The 23,336-nt window shown below is 34.8% G+C and overlaps 1 protein-coding gene and 1 long non-coding RNA gene across 2 annotated transcripts; one reads left to right on the top strand and one right to left on the bottom strand.

Moving 5' to 3' along the window:
- Positions 1 to 1,073: 1,073 nt before the first annotated feature.
- LOC143239813 (uncharacterized) lies at positions 1,074 to 3,430 on the bottom strand. The gene is made up of 2 exons (XR_013021392.1): positions 3,292 to 3,430; positions 1,074 to 1,373 (listed from the first exon to the last, which is right to left on the bottom strand). It is a non-coding gene; the product is annotated as an uncharacterized LOC143239813 (long non-coding RNA).
- A 5,672-nt stretch (positions 3,431 to 9,102) lies between these two features.
- LOC143237592 (pancreatic lipase-related protein 2-like) lies at positions 9,103 to 22,901 on the top strand. The gene is made up of 10 exons (XM_076477024.1): positions 9,103 to 9,407; positions 12,715 to 12,989; positions 13,525 to 13,671; positions 16,256 to 16,364; positions 16,559 to 16,675; positions 16,979 to 17,095; positions 18,982 to 19,239; positions 19,567 to 19,687; positions 20,834 to 21,031; positions 22,389 to 22,901. Exons 1-10 carry the CDS (start codon positions 9,284 to 9,286, stop codon positions 22,483 to 22,485), a joined length of 1,563 nt encoding a protein of 520 aa, XP_076333139.1. The 5' UTR covers positions 9,103 to 9,283; the 3' UTR covers positions 22,486 to 22,901.
- Positions 22,902 to 23,336: the final 435 nt, after the last annotated feature.

Genomic DNA, 23,336 nt, shown 5'->3' with positions numbered 1-23,336 from the left:
AAACACGTATTATTCTGGGTATTTACAAAACTCGTTTCATTTTAAAACTTTACCAGGTTTATTATAACCTTCAGGGTCAGCTTACCTTCAACCTTTATACAAATTGGTATAATACCCTGCACTAGTCAACAAGATATCGTCTTGTGACAACAGGCATGCTGTCATCTGTGTTTCAACTTTCGTATTATCTTTAATTTCATGGATATGTTCACAGTATTGAAAATTTAATGAAACATTATCACATCTGTGTTATAGTTTCAGATATATGGTTTATACATTTATTTCGTATGTGTACATGTATATATATATCACCTGTTTTATTGCACTATTTAATTAATTTTTAGGCCCACGAAGAGAAACCCCTCAATTTACCAAGTTATTTTTTATTACTCACTGTTTTTAAGGTTCCCATAATGAATGTATAATACTAAATAATTTTATGTTGTTTCCTTCATATGATACTCAGTGTATAAAAGAGACAAGAAATGGTAAAATTGTCATTTTTAAGTAAAATATCTAAGGTAGTTCAGAAATAATACTGAGAGTATTTAAATTTTTTTATGTAATTTGTGTATTCTAAAGAACTCTTTGACCCACGATTTCATGGATTCAGGTCGAGTTGGAGCATAAATATTCAAAAACACATGTTTAAAAACGTTTTTACTCTTATTACTCTGAGGTTAAGTATTTCACCGTATTAAAAAAAATAATTATATTTAATTACTATTATTTGTTTGTGAATAATGCCCTAACGGTAAACGTTCGGAAATATTATACACACGTAATATTTTTGACCTTCTTAGATTAATTTTAATTTTCGTTGGTACGAGCAGAGCAACCGTTGTGTTAATTTTATAAGTAGTGTTATGCGTTTCATTATTATAATTTGTTTTGGTTCAATTACTGTTAAGCCTTACTTTGATTCAATCATTTTTACACCTTACTCAGGTTAAATCATTGTTAACCCTTGTTTTAGTTAAATCATTGTTAACTCTTACTTTGGTTCAACAATTGTTAACTCTTTATTTCACACGTTTGATCAGATTTAAGAATTCACAAACTGTACAGTAAAAATGTCTTCGCAATACTGTTTTTAAGGGAACTTGTTACCATATGTATCTAAAATGGATATTTTCAAGCACAAGCTTTATGAAGATACAAATATCCGATATCACACTGAGACTAGAATAAGAGAACAACAAATACTGAGAGAGTCACAGGTTCGAGTCATCGTCACACCAAACATGCTCGCCCTTTCAGCTGTGGTATTGTTATAATGTGACGGTAAATCTCACTCTTCGCTGGTAAAAGAGTAGCCCAAAAGTTGACAGTTGATATTGACGGCTAGCTGCCTTTTCTCTAGTCGTAAACTGCTAAGTTCAAAACATAAATAAATATACAATCTATTTAGAATTTTCTCACTACTATATTTTATTTTAAAAACCTAAACGTTTAAGGCTCTGTGTTTTCGGGGTGAATGATAAATTCGTGTTTTTTTAAGTTATTCTATTTTGCACTCAGATTACTGTTAAAATTATGTTTTCTAAGTTGTTTTAAAGAATACTGACATCGTAGCCAAAGCATACAGATACGAGTGAATAAATTAGTTCTCTACCTATTGGCAGTTTTAAACATTTACAATATTATTGTTGTCTGTGAACTGTATCGCCATCTAGCGACCAGTACAGCACGCGAATAATTTCGTCCAGGAATTTCGTTTTATCGCAATTAAAAGATAAAACATCAAAATGTGTGCTTGTTTATTTTCGTAATTAATATATGCATAGAAGAATAACTAAGTAAAGCAAACAAGATATTTTACTTGAAGCAGTCGCAAAAGTGAAACGTTGATTAAAATGAAAATCATCTTATAATTATCCGAGGTCTCAAGGTCGTTCTCTTCTAACTTGATTATTAAAACATTTATAAAAATGTTCAAACAAAGTTAACAGATTCTTAGAATGAAAATAAAGGTAATTAAGAGACACTGGTGAAGGAACAATACAAGGTACAGGGTTAACTGCTAGTGTTGGATGAAGTTTTAATATAGAAATAATAAAGACTTAGCGAATTTGGTTGAGTATCTTAAGATTAAAAAAATAAAGCAGTCTATAATAGTAGAGAAATGATAGTGAAAGATAATGTTAAGAAATAGGAATATATAAACAACAAAGCAATGTCTTTTGAACGAGCACGTGAGATTTCAGTTTACGAAGTTAATACAGGAAGGAAACAGATGCGTTAAGGAAACTGTCTCTTAGTTATAAGTAGCTATAAATTATTCTGTCTTCATATATTCAAATAATTCATCTCGTGATTATAACATATATACAAGTCCAAAACAACACACTTATTTTGTAGCTGTTCCTCACACGAAGGTGACACTTGAAGAATGTTACTGTGGATACCGTGTACAACAGATTGTGATTTCCAGGATTAATCTCCTTAGTTTGTTTTGAATTTCGCGCATAGCTACACGAGGACTATCTGCCCTAGCCGTCCCTAATTTAGCAGTGTAAGACTAGAGGGAAGGAAGCTAGTCATCACCACCCACCGCCAACTCTTGGGCTACTCTTTTATCAACGAATAATGGGATTGACCGTCACATTATAACGCCCCTACAGCTGAAAAGGCGAGCATGTTTTGTGCGACCAGGATTCGAACCCGCGACCCTCGGATTACGAGTCGAACGCCTTAACGCGCTTGGCCATGCCGGGCCAATCTCCTTAGTAACCTACCCCTAACGACGAACACTTTGTATCTTAGTTATAAGCAACTATAAATTATTGTCTCTGTTATTAACAGTACTAGTTATATATATATATATATACTATTCAGTTTTATTACATAGTCATTATTATAAGGATTATCTTATCATAAGAATTTATAATTATTCCAGTTCTCATCAGTTGACCGAAACTCGTGTGATATTAGTGGGATTACGGCCGAAAGTATAAATAACAGTGAAAATATCCAACTGATGAATCAGTGTATTATTATTATTATTATTATTATAAGTAGAGAAAAACTACATTTATTACTGTTTTTTTGTTTGTTCTGACCTACGCCGAAAACTTAATTCGATCTAGAAACCATGAATACATAAACCTTCACATATCATATACCGTGGTAGTGGTCAGTGCATGATAGTGAGGTTACGCTTCCAGAAATACTTTAGAAATTCTTATACTTCTTACGTTTGTTAAGTTAATATGTACATTTTCTTTGTTTCTAGTGTAGTATTCCTGAATACTCCTTATTCTTTGTAGCAAATAACTCAAAAACCTTTACCTCTCCATTCTATTCCATTCATTGAGGTGATATCTGGCGACGTGAGGCACAGATAATTTGTGCTCCTCGGTTCTGTTTACTTTATATATATATATACATATATATATACATATATATCTTTCTAATTTCTACGTACTGCGACGGAAATGATCCTGCCTTTTTATCGAGATTCACGAGGAATTTGAGGCTGGTCACAAAGTTATTGTAGCCAACCGGATTCTAGATTTTGAAAACAACCAATGAAAGTCATTCCAAGTAGCCAATCAGGTTCTAGGTTTAAAAACAACCGATGAAAACCATTTGAACCAGCCAACCAGGTTCCAGCTTTTAAGAACAACCAAAGAAAAATGAATAAGAAACGTTTTCAACTAAATAAGTACACAAGTGTAATCAAAAACTGATACCAACACAATAATTCTATGTCAACAAAAGTATGTTCTCGTATTAAGATAACTTGAAAATTCCTGTTCTCTATTTGGTGGTTAAAATATCGCCGACCACAAAGTTCTTGCCACATGGGAGATAAAAGACATACGTACGTCCGTGTTAAGGGGCTGTTCGAGGAGGGGGTCGGCGAATCATTTATTGGCTAACTGATGGCTTACGAATGAACTACAATTCTATTTGTTGGTATTGGTGTTTTCCTTATAGCAAAGCCATATCGGGTTATCTGTCGAAAGGAATCGAACCTCTGATTTTAGCGTTATAAATCAGTAGACTTACCGCTGTACCAGCGGGGAACGTCTATTTGTTCAACCTAAATTATACGTCGAGTTTAAAGTTCAAATAAAACCATTATAATCTTATAGATTAATAGAAATATGGCGTTAGACTGTCTTATATCAATAAAAAATCGTAAGGGTCTCTGGTTCGAATTCCGCGTACTATTCAAGTACTATCTAAGATAGCCGTCCCTAATTTATCAGTGAAAGACTAGAGGAAAGGTAACTACAACACCACCCACCGCCAGCTCTTGGATTACTTTTTTACCAACAAGTAGAAGATTTGACCGTCGAATTATAACGTCCCTACAGCTGAAAGGGTTTGCATATTCGATGATGATAAAATCATAAGATTCCGTTTCTAATCTCCATATTACCATATGGTTTTATTCTGTTAAAAATCCCTCATCAGTTTGACGTTGTTGTTTGTTTATTCTCTGTTATGATAGCAAGTAAAGAAACGCACTGGGCGAAATCATTCAGTTCATTGTAAAATATAGAGAAGGCTGTTTGTTTCTTTGGTATGTTTTCTCTTTGTTGGTTTCGAAACCAGATCTTTAGCCTGATAAGACATCAGGCTTTCCATGATGACGAGAAACTCACTTGAAGTGAAAATGTATTCTAAAGGCGGCGTTGGTGTAGGTATTAAAACTTTTATTAAAATAAAATAGAGAACAACGTTTCAGCCTTCCATCTAGTTCACACCATAATAGTCGTGGAAAACGAAGAAACGTACAGTGTCCGTAGTGTCGCAGCCAACCTGATGAGAATTGGCATTGTACGAAAGATGTCGTCGACATTAAAATAGTAGAAACAGTGTGATTGACATATTGTGACATATTCTCCTCTGCTTTCATTTAAAAGTTCTTACAACTTTAAACAACAATATAAAAACGAGTTTTGGTTAAATTATAATGAATTAATTTTCCTCCTAATTGCTATTGTTTTGAAACGTTGTTGGTAGTTTATGTCATAATTGGATTTGGTTTGGTTTGAATTTCGTGCAAAGCTACACGAGGGCTACCTGTGCTAGCCGTCCCTAGTTTAGTAGTGTAAGACTAGAGGGAAAGCAGCTAGTCACCACCATCCACCGCCAACTCTTTGGCTACTCTTTTACTAACGAATAGTGGGGCTGGCCATGACGTTATAACATTCCCACAGCTGAAATGACAAGCATGTTTGGTGCGACCGGGATCCGAACCTGCGGCCCTCGGATTACGAGTCGAACGCCTTAACCACCTGGCTACGCCGGGTCATAACAGGAGCGCAAACATTTCAAAGCCATGAAAACGTACATTACATTGACGTCAAAGAAGTCAAGGACGAGACGAGAAAGACCTGGTAAAAAAGCGTGGTTTGATAAGGCTTAGTTCACAGATGGAAAACTCTCACAGATAGAATAGCGTCATTCCAAGATAAAATCACCCCACCATTGTCGGAAAACACCTGGACGGATCATCCATTACAAACATTTTATATGTTTGTTTGTTTTTTAGAGCAAAAGTTTCCTGCTGTGTCCACCGCGGGAAATCGAAGCCCAGATTTTGACGATGCGACTCCGTAATTTTACCAAAGTCCCACCGGGGAACTGTTTTAGAGGTTTGCTGCAGATATATTTTATAAACATGTAATTAAAAAAAATAACATTACCAACCCTAAATATCGAACATCATTTTGTCTTGCGTTCTCAGTAAATAACATGTTTTGGGAAAAGGAGTAACATTTAATTTGTAACTTTGGTCTCTCATTAAAAATACAGGTTATATTGAGACCAAAGTTGTTGTTAGTGATTTATTATTATTATGTAGCGGAAAGCTACCCATTTGGCTATCTGTACTCTGTTCACCACGGGGAATCAAACCCTGGATTTTAACATCATAAATCCGGTTTGGTTTTTGAATTTCCCGCATGGCTGCAAGAAAGCTAACTGCACTTGCCGTCTCTAATATAGCAGTGTAAGACTAGAGGGAAGGCAGCTAGTCAACACATCCCACCGCCAACCATTGGGCTACTCTTTTACCAGCGAATGGTTGGATTGACCATCAAATTATAATGCCACCATGGCTGAAAGGGCGAACATTTTTGGTGTGACGGGGATTCGAAACTGCGATCCTCAGATTGCGAGTAGAGCACCCTAACCATCTGGTCATGCCAGGCCACTTGTTAAATTAGTCCCATCTGCTTTCGTTATAATTACCCAGACTGGCATTATCCGTGGTGGGAGCGTTTGTGCTGTCTACTAGTTCGTATTTACCCAGATTAGTAATAACTGATGATCCGTGCTGTACTGCCTTTATATTTGGTATTTTTTAGTCCTCAAGTGATTCGTAACAAACTTATTAATTTTTAAAGCATCGATTGTAATCAACATGTCAATAAAACCTATCTATTTAAAGCCTAAAGTCAGAGGTGCTATGATTATTGCTAGGTAAATTAGATTATTGTCTATTTTAAAGGTATCATTCATAACACTTAGATTGTGTAACATGATCTTTAAATATAATATTGTGCAGGCCAAAGATTTAGATCACAGATATTCCTAATTGGGCTAATCGTATAATTCTAGAAGGTTTCTCACATTCGCAACACGTGCTTAAAAAATATAAAGATTGATCTCAAAACTGGTCGAAACCCACAATGTACTTTTGGGATTACGACCGAAAATATCGCTGACTGCGAGGGTATCAAACTGATGACCAAATGCATCCTAATCAGTATGTGTTGTTTTATGACAGTATATACTCTTAGTCAGGTAGGAATATTAAATTAAAGAAAGTATAAATTAGAAAAATTATTTAGAAGAGTAACTCTTGTTTCTGCTTTAATAACAGAATAACTGGATAAGGCTAAAGCCAACAAACTTGACGCTCCGAGTATCATTCAAATGATCCGGAAAATAAGGGTTTCAACATTGAAACCAGCGGTATTAAAGTGTCGAATTTTCTGATTTTAGTAAATACCTGATTGAGGGATGATCTGTCTGAATCGACAAACTGACTCCTGAAAATAGTCTGAATTTTAAACAAATATTAACGCTATTCTGTATTTGTCATTTTGTAGCTCAATGGACCAATGGTATATACGTTTGAGAAAAGGGGGAAGTGCAGCTGGGGATAAATATGTGCACACTCGTTACACATACACACTCATCGGTTTCTGACGGCTAACTAAATACCTTGAAGTCCTTGCCCCCACACAGTAGCTCAGCGACAAGCTTAATGGCTTACAAAAATAAAGATCGAAGTTCGTACCCTGCATAGGCACAACACACACACACACACTCAACCCATTGTGCAGCTTTGTGTTAAACAACAAACAAAGAATGATCATGGTGTTAACTTGGTGTAGTAAAATCTTAAAAGGTGATATAGTTTTGCATAGTTCAGTAATAGTATGGATCATCGAAAGGTTATTCAGGAGGGGGCAATAAACAACCCAAAACTAGGGTGTTATCAAACATTAGTCTTTTCTTCGTGCAACTGATCAAATTACATATGGCACTGCATGGAGTCATTTTCCTATTTATTTATATGTTCTATCTATTGTTAGAGATATATCCACTCTTTTGGTCGACAACACAACATTTATTCTATCTGGTACTTTGCTGTTGTTTCTTATTTCGCGCAAAGCTAGACGAGAGCTATCTGCGCTAACCGTCCCTAATATAGTAATGAAAGACTAGAGGAAAGGCTGCTAGCCATCGCTACTCACCGCCAACTATTGGGCTACTCTTTCTTTTACCAACGAATAGTGGAGTTCACCGTAACCTATAACGCCCCCACAGTTGATAGGGCGAACTTGTTTGGTATGACGGGGATTCGAACCCGCGACTCTCAGATTAAGAGTCAAACGCCTCTCCATACTATTATTAACTTTAGTCCCCTTAACACATATGGCCCGGCATGGCCAAGCATGTTAAGGCGTGCGACTCGTAATCTGAGGGTCGCGAGTTCGCATCCCCGTCGCGCCAAACATGCTCGCCCTTTCAGCCGTGGGGGTGTTATAAAGTTATGGTCAATCCTACTATTCGTTGGTAAAAGAGTAGCCCAAGAGTTGGCGGTGGGTAGTGATGACTAGCTGCCTTCCCTCTAGTCTTACACTGCTAAATTAGGGACGGCTAGCACAGATAGCCCTCGAGTAGCTTTGTGCGAAATTCAAAAACAAACAAACAAACCTTAACACATAACTTCTACATTCAGAAGGAAAAGTGACATAGGTAGCTTTTGAGGCTGTGAGTAACTAAAAACATGACAGTCAAATTCCACAATTCAGTCAGACAAGAGTAGCCCAAGATCTGGCGGTGGGTTCTGTTGACTAGATGCATTTTTCTTATCTATCAATTTAAAATCAGAGACGGATAGACTTTTGCATAGCTAAGGGCAAACATTCTGACACAAAGAAAGAAACAGAGTAAAAAATTGTAAGGCCTAAGAACTGTTAAATCTACTGTCTCCCCACATTCCTCTTAACATCTCCATTACGGGTCGAAATCAGAAGTGTGTAATGAATAAACAACGTTTCAGATCTAACTTTTGTCACCCACGTGTTATAGTAAATTTCCAGAGCGAAAACCTTACCATCTCTGTCGTAATTTAGATAAACTGATATGATATTATAACCGTTTTGTTCCTCTTTTTTGTTGTTTTATTTAGCTTTAGCAAGTAAATTTATTACAGATTTTTTAATGATGAGGTTGTTATCGTTAGAAAACACAGAAATATTTCTAGAAGCCTGAAGTAGTTAGACTATGGTGAAGCGCATTTGACCAGTCACCGAATGAATGGTGTGGGCTTCGTGGGGAATCTTGAACCTTTTCCCAAGGGTCAGATGACCACATGTTCACATCAAACAAATCACTTCCTATTACATCCGAAGGTTAATCTGCTGAAAATATTTTCCGGTAGAAGGACAAATAAGGTCGAAACTGAGGTCAAGTTTGAATGCATCCTGTTAAAATCCGGCATTAGCACAAATAGAGTTGAAGACCTTGTAGTTATCTGTGTTTCTTTCGAAAAGATAGAAAAACATGACGAGATAAGCACGTGCTTCCATACCACACAGTTCTCTTCTACTCTCACCACAACTATACTGTCAACAGACGAGTAAAAGAAATTTCGATGGTGGCGCCACAAGCAAAGGTTTAATGTCCGAAGATATATCTGTGAGAGATTAAAAAGTGTGACATAACTTTAAATTTTATTTTGTTACTATTGTTTTCATTAGGAACTGGTAAAGCCGTTTCCCAGATTCGAAAATTGCTGCCCGAGAACATGGCTTGGTCCAAGAAAATGTTTGTTGCCCTGATCTTGTGGTTGGGTATTTATCTGGGTCGAACTTCCTGCCGGACAACGTTTAGTAAACACCATGTGCTTCTCGACAATTCCACTAATTTCAGTAAGTTTGAAAAAAATAAGTATGTTTTTTTTATTATTTCAATGGTTGTTGGTTTAAATTGTTTAGTATAACGTAAATAAAAAGAAACGTTCTGGCTTTTAGGGAAAATATAGGCAAAGCTCAATCTATAACTCGGTTTATCATTTGCTACTTAGTAATACAATTTTCGGGTAATCCTATCCCTCAACAGTAACCTGGAACAAAGGCAAGACAAGGCTAGGTTTCATACAGTGGTGAAGTGAATACTTGACGTGTGGTTAATAAAAGACATCTCACAACATTATACATATAGTCAAGGTGCATAACAGAGGGAATTTCCTAACCCTTAAAGCTACCATTAGCTTTGCTTTACCAATACAAAAGCTATGTGTCTTAAATTTTTAAAAGTCTTAAATTTCGTAGCAAATAGGCATGACTGTTAGGGGCACTCGACTGAGAATCTACAGATCGCGAGTTCTAATTCCTGTTACAACAAACATGTTCACCCTTTCAGCCGTTATAATGTTATATTATAATATTATTTGTTGGTAAAAAAGTACCCCAAGAGTTGGCGGTGGGTGATGTTGACTAGATGCCTTTCCTCTAGTCTATCACAGACAGAATAAGGACAGCTATCGCAATTAGCCTTCGTATAGTTTTGCGGGAAATTCAGATGAAGCCTATATATTCATAGTAAGTGATATACCAAACCATTAGGTTTTCCAAATTCAAAATTTTGGGTTGGCGAAACTTTGTTATTTTGATACTCTTCCAATCTGCTAGATAACAACATTTCAGGCATTCTTAAACTCTAGATTCACGTTATTAAGCAAAATTAAACGTCATTTTACAGAGCTGTCAAACAGCAAGGGGCCGCAGCGGTAATTAGTGAAACCAAGTGAAATATTTATTTCATATTTGTGTACGTTTATTGTATGACTCGAACTGTGACCCTGTAACTAACAAAGTCAATTTCCTTCAGACAGTTTTGTACATGAACAGTTATGAAAAATGTGATTCAACAAACGAAAAAAGATAGAATCAGTAATTCTAGGTTTAATCGAAAATTTTCTTTAAAAAAACAACTTACTTTTGATAATTCAAAGTGTTCATTTCCCTAATTTTTTTTTAAAAAGTACGTGTTACATAACTCTATATTGTGACTAACACTTTGCTAACACTGAAGATCACATAAAAACGTGAAACTGGTTTTCAAACAAGATACAAAGCTCGAGTGATTTCACGTTTGTTTTTTCAGGTAAATAAACAGTGTTTACAGAAGGAACAGTCGACCCTGACTTGTTTATTAAAACCGTATCACTTTGTTTAGCGAACCAAACACAATACAAGTTTACAACTTTACTGATAACAGCTCCTCCTACTGCCAGTTATACACTCCAAAGTTAGGTTTACAAACACCTTAGTGTTAATTTATAGTGTTCGTGATTCCGCGAAGGACAACTCCAGTGACATCATTTGCGAAAAAGTAGTGACATCACCACGTTTAAATGGTTGATATTTCTATCTGGTCGTATAACTTCTGGTTAAGAAGTTATCACAAAGGATTACACACAAAACATGCAACTGGGACTCTTAAAAACCATTGATCAGTTGCAAAGTCTCTTTGTTAACCTGAAAGTGACCTAAAAAGATCGAAACGTTTGTTCTGTACTCTATTTTAATTAAAGTTTTAATACTCATACCAGCCATCTTTAGAATACGTTGGTCATGTGACTAATATATAGACGAAAGAATATCGTTGAACGTCGAGATAAAAGTTGGAAAAAAAAAAGATTTATTCCACATATATACCTCACCCTTTCCTCAGTACCTTCTATGGACATGACCTAATGACCTAATTATTAACCTGCTCGAACTCTGAATCTGAGGATTTATGGTTCGTAATCTATTGCCGCAAAAAACGCGCCAAGAACCTCACCCTTTCCTCAGTACCTTCTATGGACATGACCTAATGACCTAATTATTAACCTGCTCGAACTCTGAATCTGAGGATTTATGGTTCGTAATCTATTGCCGCAAAAAACGCGCCAAGAACATTAGGACCATGGTTTAGGGTTACCATCAAGTGCCATAATTCGGTTGGCGGTGGGTGCTGTTAACTAGCTTCTCCCACTCAAGTCTAATAGTTCAGAATTATGAACGTTTATGTGTAAATAACCCTTGTGTACTCTTGAGTGATATTCTGATATAAACAGGCAAACTCAGTGTTTTATTAGTGCTCTGTTCACTGAAACCTAATTTTTAGTGTTCTAAACCCTCGCAATCTAATGTGGCCGACCCGGCATGGACAGGTGAGTTAAGGCGTTCGACTCGTAATCTAAGGGTCGCGGGTTCGAATCCCAGTCGCAACAAACATGCTCGCCCTTTTTAGCCGTGGGGCGTTATAATGTGACGATCAATCGTACTATTCGTTGGTGAAAGAGTATCCCAAGATTTGGCGGTTGGTGGTGATGACTAGCTGCCTTCCCTCTAGTCTTACACTGCTAAATTAGGGACGGCTAGCGCAGATAGCCCTAGTGTAGCTTTGCGCGAAATTCCAAAACAAACAATCTAATGTAGCAAACACAAATCATGGCCTAAAGAAGCCAACTGGTGTGGACAAATTTCTCATACGTCGTTCAAAACGAACGTGACAAATATAGAAGAAAACGAAACAGATAGTAATTGCTACAAATATTCACATATGGTTGCTATATTCGTAAATATCCTTTACTTATTAGTACTGCAGTTACCCTGGGTGAAACTCAATGTTACCCCCTCAGTAGGTCAGCGGATTATGGATTTATAATACTAAAATTCAGGTAAACATTGCCCAGATATCCTATTGTTATGCAGATATTAGGGATTTGTATTAGACGTAGTCAGACTTATATAACACAAAGGAAAAATATTTATTGGTCATTGTTTTTTTTGTAACGGTTTAATATCTTTAAGGAAACAAAACTCTTATTTTTTCTATGAATTAATAATCATTGTGTTTGTTTCATTGGTATAACAAAAATTAAAATATGTATTTAAATTCCTACTCATATATATATATATATATATACAGAAATAGAAAATTTATTTAAAACAATAGCAGTGACCTCTATCGGAACCTGTACGCCTCGTTAATATTTAAAATCGAGAGGGCGGGTTCTCGTTAATGATTGAAGTATTTCTGAAATGTTCCCCTTTATATGTCTTTATTCCACAACGTGGATTTAGTCATTTCTATTCGCTGTTGTTAAAATGTATGAGTTTCTGTACATGTTGTATTACCAATGAAATTTATTAGCGTAAAATAAACCTTCCTGTTTTACTGCAGGAGGAAATGTGAAATGTTTAGGTGAGTTAGGTTGTTTCGGGACTGGAGGGGACTTCTATCACCCCATCTTCCGGCCACTCAACGTATTACCAGACGATCGTGAAGTTATTAACGTTAGATTTTATCTGTACACTCGGAAGTCTCCGAAGGACTACGAAGAGTTGTCGAATTCGGATGAAAGTAAAGTAAGAGAATCAAACTTTGATCCAGCCCATAAGACAAAGTTCATCGTTCACGGATGGATAGACAATCAACTTTTTGGATATTGGATGAGGGTATGGAGCCACAAAAACATAACCTTTAATTTCACATATTAGTGCGAATCAAGTATTGTTCTAATCAATTCGTTTATAATACACTGGTAAATATATATATATGTTAAATAATTGTGTATTCTACTCTAATTATATATCAATCTTATCACATTGAACTATGATTACTTTATTATTGAGAGTACAGAGGTTTTACTCCTAAATTAAATTATATATTAATTTATCAGTATCATCAAGTTATTTCCTAATCACTTGGCTTATTGATTAGTTTTAATGGGGCTCCAATTGTAAATATTAATATCACCGAATTTTGTCCTAATCACTTGGCTTATTGATTATATTTAATAGGGCTTCAATTATACATCCATGGTTCCAAAACGCACATGAACTACGTAACTCGGATCAACAGTGTGATTTATTTTTGTAATTATTTCCTGCAATATACATACTTTAAAGTCTATTTTAACATTCTAGTCAACATATGACGTAGTTTATAAATCATTCTAATTCCCAAGGCTGTTATTTTTATTATTTGTAGGACATGAAGGATGAGTTTCTACTCCATGACGATTATAATGTCATTATTGTGGACTGGAGTGGCGGAAATGGGTTACCATACACACAGGCTACTTCTAACACCCGTGTTGTGGGTGCAGAAATAGCGCTTCTCATCACCAGACTTCAGGTAAAATTTACAAAGGTCATTTACTTCTCAGTCGCCTAAATTTCTGTAATTTCCTAATTTTTATCTGAAAAAAAACTCCTTTTCAGACTTAAGGTTATAATGTTTTTATAACCTCACAGCATGTATTTTTCTGGATAAGGCTTTCACTGGGCAAGATTTAGTTTGTTTTGAATTTCGCGCAAAGCTACACGAGGGCTCTCTGTACCAGCTGTCCCTAATTTAGCAGTGTAGAGAAGAGGGAAGGCAGTTAGTCATCACCATCCACCGCCAACTCTTGGGCTACTCTTTTACCAACGAATAGTGGAATTGACCGTAACTTTATAACGCCCCCACAGCTGAAAGGGAGAGCATGTTTGGTGTGACGGGGATTCGACCCCGCCACCCCTCGGATTACGTATCGAGTGCCTTAACCACCTGGCCATGCCGGGCAAGGCTAAAGAAAAGCAAACAATATGTTAAGCTATGTGGTACAGGATGGTACTATGTATCTGTCCTCCCCTTGGTTAAGATTTTTTTAAATATGAACTTGTTGTTGCTCTCAGAGTTTCCAATTTGGAATATTAGATAACACTTCTACTTTCTTTGTTTTGACAACACGTAAGATCTTTCGTCGCTAATTGGTAATTATTTTACTTCCTCGTAAGAATGATAATCAGTGACGTCCAGGAACAGATGCTTTTCTTATTGGTGAATTAAATGTGAATAAAGAGCAGCCACGCCCAAGAGTTTCACCCACTATAAACAAAGATTTTATGTACGAGGTGTTCTTGTGCGCTAACTTGACTTTGTTGTTGTTGTTTATATATAAAACCAGTTCTACTCTATAAGAAGGAGGAATCAATAAGGATCTTTATGTAATCTTTAAGTTTCCGTAAACCTGAAGGTTAACTTGAACTTTTTTAAAAATGTAGTAGCTTTTAACTTGAATATGGATTTAACTTTTTGTGAACTGTTAGCATTTTCTAGTTTGTAAAACATTAGTTGGCATTTGATTTTAACTTTCTTTTGTCTTCCTTTAGCTTTAGTTAAAAGTTCCTTTATAATGTCTGATTTATTTTGAACTTGCATGAAGCCAGCCATCCCTAATTTAATATTGACAGACTAAAAGGAATCACCTACAGTGTCAGCTCTTTGGCTATTCTTTTACTAATGAATAGTGGGACTGGCTGTGACGTTATAACCCCCTTAAGACTGAAAAGGCGATCAGGTTTGATGAAGAGGATTCGAATCCGCTGCTTGTGAATCAAGTGCCCTAACCACCAGGCCATGCTAGGTCGAGGTTGAAACTCATGGTTGTAGAACTATAACTTGGCTGTATGTGATAATAACGTTTTATCAGTGTTATTGCTTCTGTTTAACTGTTTATGTTTCATTTTTATTTTAAACTTAGACGTTTAGGAAGAGGAAAACAAACAGACTGATAAAAGCTTTAGAACAAAATTATCCATTACTATTATCATTTCAACTCGCACCACTAGACATGTGACCTTGTTTACTTTTCCATTGTGTTATTATTTGAATAGTTAAACACCTCTGCCTCGTGCATCTGACGTTTGTTTTGTTTTGGCCATTTATCATAGACCATCCCGGTTGTAGATAGGGGAGTGGATATCAGTGTGCTCTGTGGGAAAGTTATTGTATACAAGATGTTAAACTTGGGTATAACAATCCAGAATAAAGTTCTGTCTCTTGAGAATATAAGCTATTAGTGTACTAGGTCTTCTGAATGGAATGTTAAAGTGGATTACAAGATATAGTCCCTTCTCTTTCAAACTTCCAGTTTAACCACTATATTGCAAGATTAATATCACATATCTGATAATCTCGTGTGTGTGTTTTTATTGTTGTTGTTTTTTATTTGGGGGAGACTGTTACATAACTGAACTAATTCACCTCAAACTTGAAAATATAAGAAATATTTTGTAGTACTTTCAGAATAACTAAAAAACAACACACACGCTCTGATAATTCTTCTTTACATTTCATAACCCTTGTTATCTATTCCGCAAATACATTTTTTGTCATATTGTGTGTGTGTGTGTGTTTTATACGACAATTTCAAGAAAAAGTTCATAAAAAAAGAATAGCGACATCTGAAGCTTTCCACATGAACTACACCGATGTTTCATAAGCCCCTTGTGTACGCGGGAAGGGCATTTTCCAAATTAATTGAACTGTCTCTGAGAATAATTATTATATGACCTTAATTTGTGAACTATTTTTCACCTGCGATTTTTAAAAGGGTGCTCAAAAAGGAAAAGGTTAACTTAATTATAATTTTGTGTGTATTTGAGGTCACCTTGAAATAACATTAAGAAGACTAGAACTTTGTATCTTGTATGAATATTTAAGGCCATGTTGAAATTACTGTTCACTTAGAAATCTGTGTTTTAGAGAGTGTACGTTTCAGGCCATTCCTGATAACTGAATTTATCACTACTAGTTTGACGTAATTATTGTCTGTCTTTGCCTACTTGAGACGCTAGTTAAGAATAAAACTATGAGCTAACTTACCTGGTAAAACATTTGAAGTAAAAATCATTAAAACCGATGTACTTAAATCTACTGGTTGTTTAACTTACAGGAATGGCTTCATGTTCGTCAAGAAGACTGTCATATTTTAGGTCACAGTCTAGGTTCTCATGTAGCAGGTTACGCTGGAGAAAGACTTGAAAAGTTGGGTAGAATAACCGGTAGGTTTATATCAACGTACTATTAAGTAAAATTATAAAGATTTTTAAAATCTAATTTCATATATTGATTTTAGGTTATTTTACGGAGATTTAATTGCTAAATTTAGTTAGAATTATTTTAAATTAACATTTAGACAAAAAGTAATGTGTTATTAATATTTACATCTTGATAATTATTACTCATCACGTTTTAGGCCTAGATCCTGCAGAACCATATTTCCAACATATGCCATCAACGGTTAGGCTTGATCCAAGCGACGCTACTTTTGTTGATGCTATTCACACAGATTCTACAACCATCTTACTGTTAGGTGTGTTACAAAATAATATTACTAATAAAAATTCCTTTCTTGATAAATATAAGAAAATGCATCTTTTGTTTTGAGTTTATTTTGAGATGAAATCTGTTGATCTAACGAATATAAGCAATCCTTTAAAAGTTAAATGCCAGATAAAATATATTTATTTTAACGGTTAACATTGTAGCTGTATTGATATTTTATACGGCTTAAGACGATACCTATTTATTCGATAATAACATAATTATCTCCTCTCTATATATATTATATATGGAAATTAAAATATTTTAATCAACTGTTGACGTTTCCTGTTAGGCCTTGGAATGAGTCAAGAAGTAGGTCACGTCGATTTTTTCCCTAATAACGGAAAGAACCAGCCTGGGTGCAAGACTAGCAAGCTTATAAGTTTTATAACAGATGGACTTGTAGAAGGTGAAAATTTTGGAGATAATACTGTTTCCATTTGAGAAAGAATCTTAGATTTTTAATAAATATATTTGTAACATTAGTGTTATGCCTTTCATATTTTTAAAAATACATTTATCTGATCCCTAAGGGATTTTCAGAATTTATAAAAGTGCATAATAATATTATTTCAACCACACTATATTTGTTAAATCATATACTGACTCTTCTGGTTGGGGAAAAACCACGAGGGCTTAAATAAAGGATATAATATTAAAAATATATTGGACCTAACACTAATGTCTTGTGAAAAGTATAATTAACTATAATCATGTTTCGTCAGCTTATAAAGTATGTATACACCATAACTGTCAGGGAACTTGCTTTTGTTTATATTATATATATAGCAAGTTAAAATGCAATAAGTATGTTAGACTGAGGATTCTTCTACAATGGGTGTCTGTGACTTAGTGGTAATACATTCGACGATAAACGAATAGCACATGTTCCGCTTGTTTTAAAATAATATCTTCAAAACAAGTTAAACGTATGTACAAAATTTATTTACAGTATAGGAAATCAGAGCTCTATCTTAATTACTGTATAGTTTAGTTATCTTCTTATTTTCAAGTTCACACGTCACACTGTTGTAGCCTACATAGTTCCTAGTTCTTTCAGCGACGTCACGACAGAATAAATTGCAATGTCAAGCATCCCTTATGTGACATTATTTTATTAAGTGACTGATAGACAACACACTGCTGTACAGTGAGGCGAATGGTGAAAAGAAACTGCAATAATATTCACGCATGTCACTTTTAGTTCTAGTGTGGTTAAAACATATAACCTCATCTATTTGTTGATTTTTTTGTTTTTTATACTCTCAGAGATGATGCTTAATGAGCAGCCTATGTTATTTCCGTCGCGGGGATCGAACGCTGAGCTTTAATGTTACAATCCCTGAATATTACTGCTCACTGGGTCACCGATGGAACTTTATTCCTCTATTTGCTCAGTTATTGAGGAGGAAGGGATCCGAAAAAGAACCGTAAAACCTTTCGACTTAAATTTATTTTTACGCTTTTGCTGAAATAACAGAAATGTCCCCCAGTGGACAACGGTACATTTATGGATTTACAACGCTAAAATTCGTCGCTCTATTCTTTGTAGTGAGCAGAGTACTGATAGCCTATTATGTAGCTATGCTCTCAGACAACACTAGACTGGAATAGTATTTGGACAGACGAACAATGTTTTTATATTTTTTTCTGAACAAAGCTACATTGAGCTGTCTACTGTTATGTTCACCGCAGAGATTCGTACTCTGGATTTTAGCATTATAAGTCCATTAAACTCACAGCTGACGGTCTTTTTGTGTAATCGCAGTTTGTGACGCATAACATATTGATCAGTTCAACCCAAATAATTGACATTTATGAGCGTCGTAAGCTATTTAAGTACTGTGTTCTAATAATAGTAAAATATTGTAGATTTATATAAACCAAATATGCTTTGATATTTTTAATGGGACTATAAGATTAGAGTATTTTGGATGCACAAATTCCAAATTAACGAATGTGAAATAGGCTCAAGATTAGTGTTTTGATGCACAACCCAACATTAACAAGTGCGAAATAAGCCTTACGTCAGGGAATCATATCTGTGGTAGCAAATATGGTGTATGGTTTACTTTTTATTATGTTTATTAATTTTTCCATATCAAAGCAAAAAAAAGACTAATTATTATTGGCCTTGAAAAATTCAAGAAAAATAAAGTTTGTTTTGTTAAGACAATTTTTGAGAAAAAATATATATACTTTTCTGAAGTTTATAATTAAACAGTATTAACATATTTTGCGCTATTTAATGATATCCATAACATTTTTACTTCCGAAAACTTACTTTGCTTTTAGGTACTCGTCGATTTGTTGCTTGTAACCATCAGAGGGCGGTAGATTTTTTTCATTATTCCGTTAATCACAAGTGTGCACCTGTCGGATACTTGTGCGCTAACTGGGAAATTTTCCTGAATGGTCACTGTGCTGAATGCGGATCAGATGGCAGTCGTTGTGCAATTCTGGGCATACGCGCTGATGAATATAAGCCATTGAAAAACCACACAGAACCTAAGAAATTTTACTTAAAGACAAGTGGATCAGCCCCATTTTGCTGTGAGTATTTCATTTGCATCGGTTTTATAAATTTTGTGTGAGATAAGAATATCCAGCTCTTTGTTGATAAGCGTCTAGTAATTAACTTTGTTAAAAATGTATCACAAATTTCGTCTTCAGTCAAGATGTTCATAATTTTCTGTTGTAATGTTTATTATTCCTTCTTTACAAAATAATGTTATTAAACGTAAGTGTTAAAACATTGTTTCACCATTGAAAGTTAAGGTTAAAGACCAGTTCACAAAATCTTACAAACTACTCTCAAGGTAAGGTTTAAACTATTGACACATTGTTATCAAATTAAGTTTTTTTTCTTGTTTCCGTTAGTGTATCATTATCAAGTTTTTGTTAAGCTATATAAACCAAGTAAGAGCAGAGACGAGCGAGGAAAATTATGGATAGCTCTAGAAGGTTCAGAGGGCAAAGTCGACTTGAAACTCAGTGATGAGTAGGTACAAATATAAATATATATTTCTCAAACTAACTATTAAGGCTTAACTGTACAGTAATATAATTATATATTCCTCTGAATTAATTCTAAACTTTGTTTAAATTGGCTATTAAAACTAAACTATACAATAACGTTTTTTATAAGCTATGTTTTTAATGTTGTAATTTAGATATTAGCTAAAGGACGCCATACATTAAAATTACGATATGGACGAAACAATCAGTTTGATCATAGAATAAAGAAGTCAGAAAATGTTTTGTTTTCAGTTATTGTTATTCGAACGAACCAGTCGTAAAGCTATATAAGAAACTTTATTTTTTACCTTAATAAATGTATTTCTCTTTGAGTGTCGTCTGTAAGGTTACTTAGGCCTATAACTTACAGGTTACAAAATGTATGTCTATGTTGGAACGCTAAGAAGGAAATAAACAAATTGCATATTGTTACATAGCCTGTAACAATACGTATGCCACGTAACAGAGCAACAATATTACAACAATATAGTTAAATATTTCTTAAACTATTATTGTAGCTATGTTTATTGAAATTAAAGTTGAAAACAGACAATCGTTATAAAGGCTTAATATGGACGATAATACGATTTATTTTTTCTTTAAACCAGAACTAAGTCATAAGCAAACAAGTACAGTTAATTATATTTTAATGTATATATTTAACTTGTTTATAACAATAAAAAATATCAATACTCAGTTCTATATGGCCCGGCATGGCCAAGTGGTTAGGGCGCTCGACTCGTATTCTGATAGTCGTGGTTTCAAATCCTCGTCGCGCCAAACATGCTCGTCCTTTTAGCTGTGGGAACGTTATAACGTGACGGTTAATTCCACTATTCGTTGGTAAAAGAGTAGCCCAAGAGCTGGCGGTGGGTGGTGATGACTAGCTGCCTCCCGTTAGGTCTTACACTGCTTAATCAGGTACGGCTAGCACAGATATCCCTCGTATAGCTTTGCGCGAAATTCAAAATAAACCATTTCAGTTCTGTAACTAGCTCCGGTTTGTACAAGATGACAAACTAAGGTACGTTTAAAACACAGATTTTTTTCCCTAGATACAAGGTTAGATAGACAAACGTTCTTAGATACACACTATAACTACTTCTATTAATTAAACGTTATTACCTAGCGTGGAAGAGTTCTACCATGGAGCTCGATATACTTATATGGTGACAACAGATAAAGACATTGGGGAAGTTCTGAAAGTAACTTTCTGGTGGGAATATTCTTCAACCATCTACAACCCCCTCACGTGGATACTGTTCAGAAAGCCACGCCTTTATGTTGAAAATATTCAAGTGAATCCTATGAACGCCATAGATAACAAGTGAGTAAATAAGATTACTTATTATTTTACTCAACAGTATATGCATAAATATATTTATATTCAGTCATATATGTTTTAATAGACTAAACGAATAAATATCTTCATCATACATGTATACAGTGGTGGCTACGAATTTTGAAAATTGGAAAAACATATTTGGTCTTTAAAATTGGCTCATACTTCGAGATCTGAATGATAAAAAAATTTACTTACCGTTTGCTTATGGGTATTTATTCTTTAATTAGAATCAGGGTTATTTTCTTTCCAGATTATTCCTAAAAATAAGGTACACAACAAGTTACTAATTTAAGACGTATTTTACTTTAGTTAATTTCCTTACATTTGTGCGTAATGCTTTCAGATGACGCTGCTGATGAATATTTCATTTAAAACCAGTACAGATTTCTTTTGGAGCAAAGCCGTATTGAACTATCTGTTGTAGCCACCATGGAGAATTGAGCCCAAGAGTTTTGCGTTGCATGTCCGTACATTTACGGTCTGGCATGGCCAGGAGGTTAGGACGTTCCACTCGTAATCTGAGGGTCGCAGGTTCGAACTCCCATAACACTGAACATGCTCGCCCTTGCAGCTGTAGGGGCGTTATATTGTCACGGTCAGCCCCATCATTCATTGGTAAAAGAGTTGGCGATGGGTGGTCTTACCCTGCTAAATATAGGATGGCTAGCATAGATAGCTCTCGTGTGGCTTCGCGCAAAATCTAAAATAAAAACGAACTGTCTACTTACGGTTGTCCGCTGGAGGAACAGTAACATAAGAAATATGAATTAGGAAACCAATCCAACTTCTATACTGGCGTTCGTGAAAAAGGACAGCACAACCTAAAAGACGTTGTTACTTTTCTAATACAAAGTGTCTTTTTTACTATAGTAGCGTATGAGCTGTGGCTATTTTATTTTATGATCTTTTTGTATCTAGTAAAGTCAGATTTATTATAGTATTTTATTTCCCCAAAAATATATAGTTTCATATTTTTTGTTTACTTGTTTTTTTATTTTAAAATGTCAAAAAAGTTTTATACGTACTTTTCGAATTATGTGGCGCCATCGTTTGAAAAACTTTGTTATTAAAATAATACTAATAAAAGCGATAACGAAAACCTTTATGTTTTCATATAGTGTTGTTTATTTGGTGTTATTGTCCATAGTTTGAAATTAGAAAGGCAAAGGAGTTAGTACAATAAATTTACAACAGATGTCTCTAAAATGTTTTATGATGGACCAAACATAAAACTTTTCATTTACTCGTAACAAATTTTTAAAATTATCTGTTATCAGAGGAGGGCGCTGGACTAATATCTGTTTTGTTTGTTGTTGGTTTTTTTCATTTTTTACAATAGGATACGGCAAGAAATGAGGGTGTTAGCATGTAAGGACCCCAACGAAGCGATTTATCCGGCCACCAAAACAGCTATGCCAATAGGCGATCATTGTTAGCGAACATGGATCTTTCGACTTGATTTTTATGAGATTTGTGGAAAATTTGGTATAATTATATATAAATTAGCATAAAGTTTCTAAATAAATTGTTTAATTAGCGAACTCGGCGGGAGTTAATAAAGATCTTCAACAAGTAAAACCGAGCGATATTTAACCAAATTAAACTATCTAAAAAATATTGTTTTTACTTGCTGACATCGTCATATTATTTGGTATCGTCACTTTAATAAATAGATTAAACAGTTTTTTTAAGCATGAATAGACTATTGGATAGAACCACAAATTAAATATACATTATGCGTGTAGCCCTTGTTATGTGAAAATCAGTGGAGTATTCTATATCAATCGCGTCTCTTAAAACGGTGTCTATTTAATATACGTTATAATAAATAAATAAAATATTTTTGCTTGAAGAGCTGTTTTTTCCTTATTAATCTTCAGCACAAAGTTTCCTCAAAATATTCACACAATTTTTATGTTTATGGTGTCAATTTTAAATTTTGAACTACTTTCAGAATATTTTTTTTTCATCGGAATTCTACCAAAAAAAATACTCGGCGATGAGTGTGATACTAAATATCGAGTATCGATAACTCGAGACTGTGAGTGATAAATAGCCTATTGTGTACCTTTATATTTAATTAAAACAGTTTAACTATTCCAAGACGAAGGTGTGACAATACATTCTCAGCGTCACCCTAAATAATCACAGAAGGACGAGTGTTAACCGTCTAATGGCTGACAAAATAGACAGTTGTATTATGATAAAAGCTAAACCTCGAACAGCAACAGTGAATAACAAATCGTTACAACATTGTCAATGGAGCGCTGTTGTTTTGTTTTTGTTT

The sequence above is a fragment of the Tachypleus tridentatus genome, chromosome 13, assembly GCF_004210375.1.
Source record: "Tachypleus tridentatus isolate NWPU-2018 chromosome 13, ASM421037v1, whole genome shotgun sequence".
Lineage (NCBI taxonomy): Eukaryota > Metazoa > Arthropoda > Merostomata > Xiphosura > Limulidae > Tachypleus > Tachypleus tridentatus.
The sequence above is the reverse complement of the archived record's forward strand: the minus strand, read 5'-3'. Positions and strand labels throughout refer to the sequence as shown.

What these genes read in the sequence shown, in the direction of transcription:
- LOC143237592 (XM_076477024.1), top strand. Translation starts at nt 9,284, where the DNA reads ATGGCTTGGTCCAAGAAAATGTTTGTTGCCCTGATCTTGTGGTTGGGT. An exon ending in TTTTTGGATATTGGATGAGG is followed by an intron (nt 12,990 to 13,524) that starts GTATGGAGCCAC and finishes TATTATTTGTAG; the next exon opens with GACATGAAGGATGAGTTTCT. An exon ending in ATGAACGCCATAGATAACAA is followed by an intron (nt 21,032 to 22,388) that starts GTGAGTAAATAA and finishes TTTTTACAATAG; the next exon opens with GATACGGCAAGAAATGAGGG.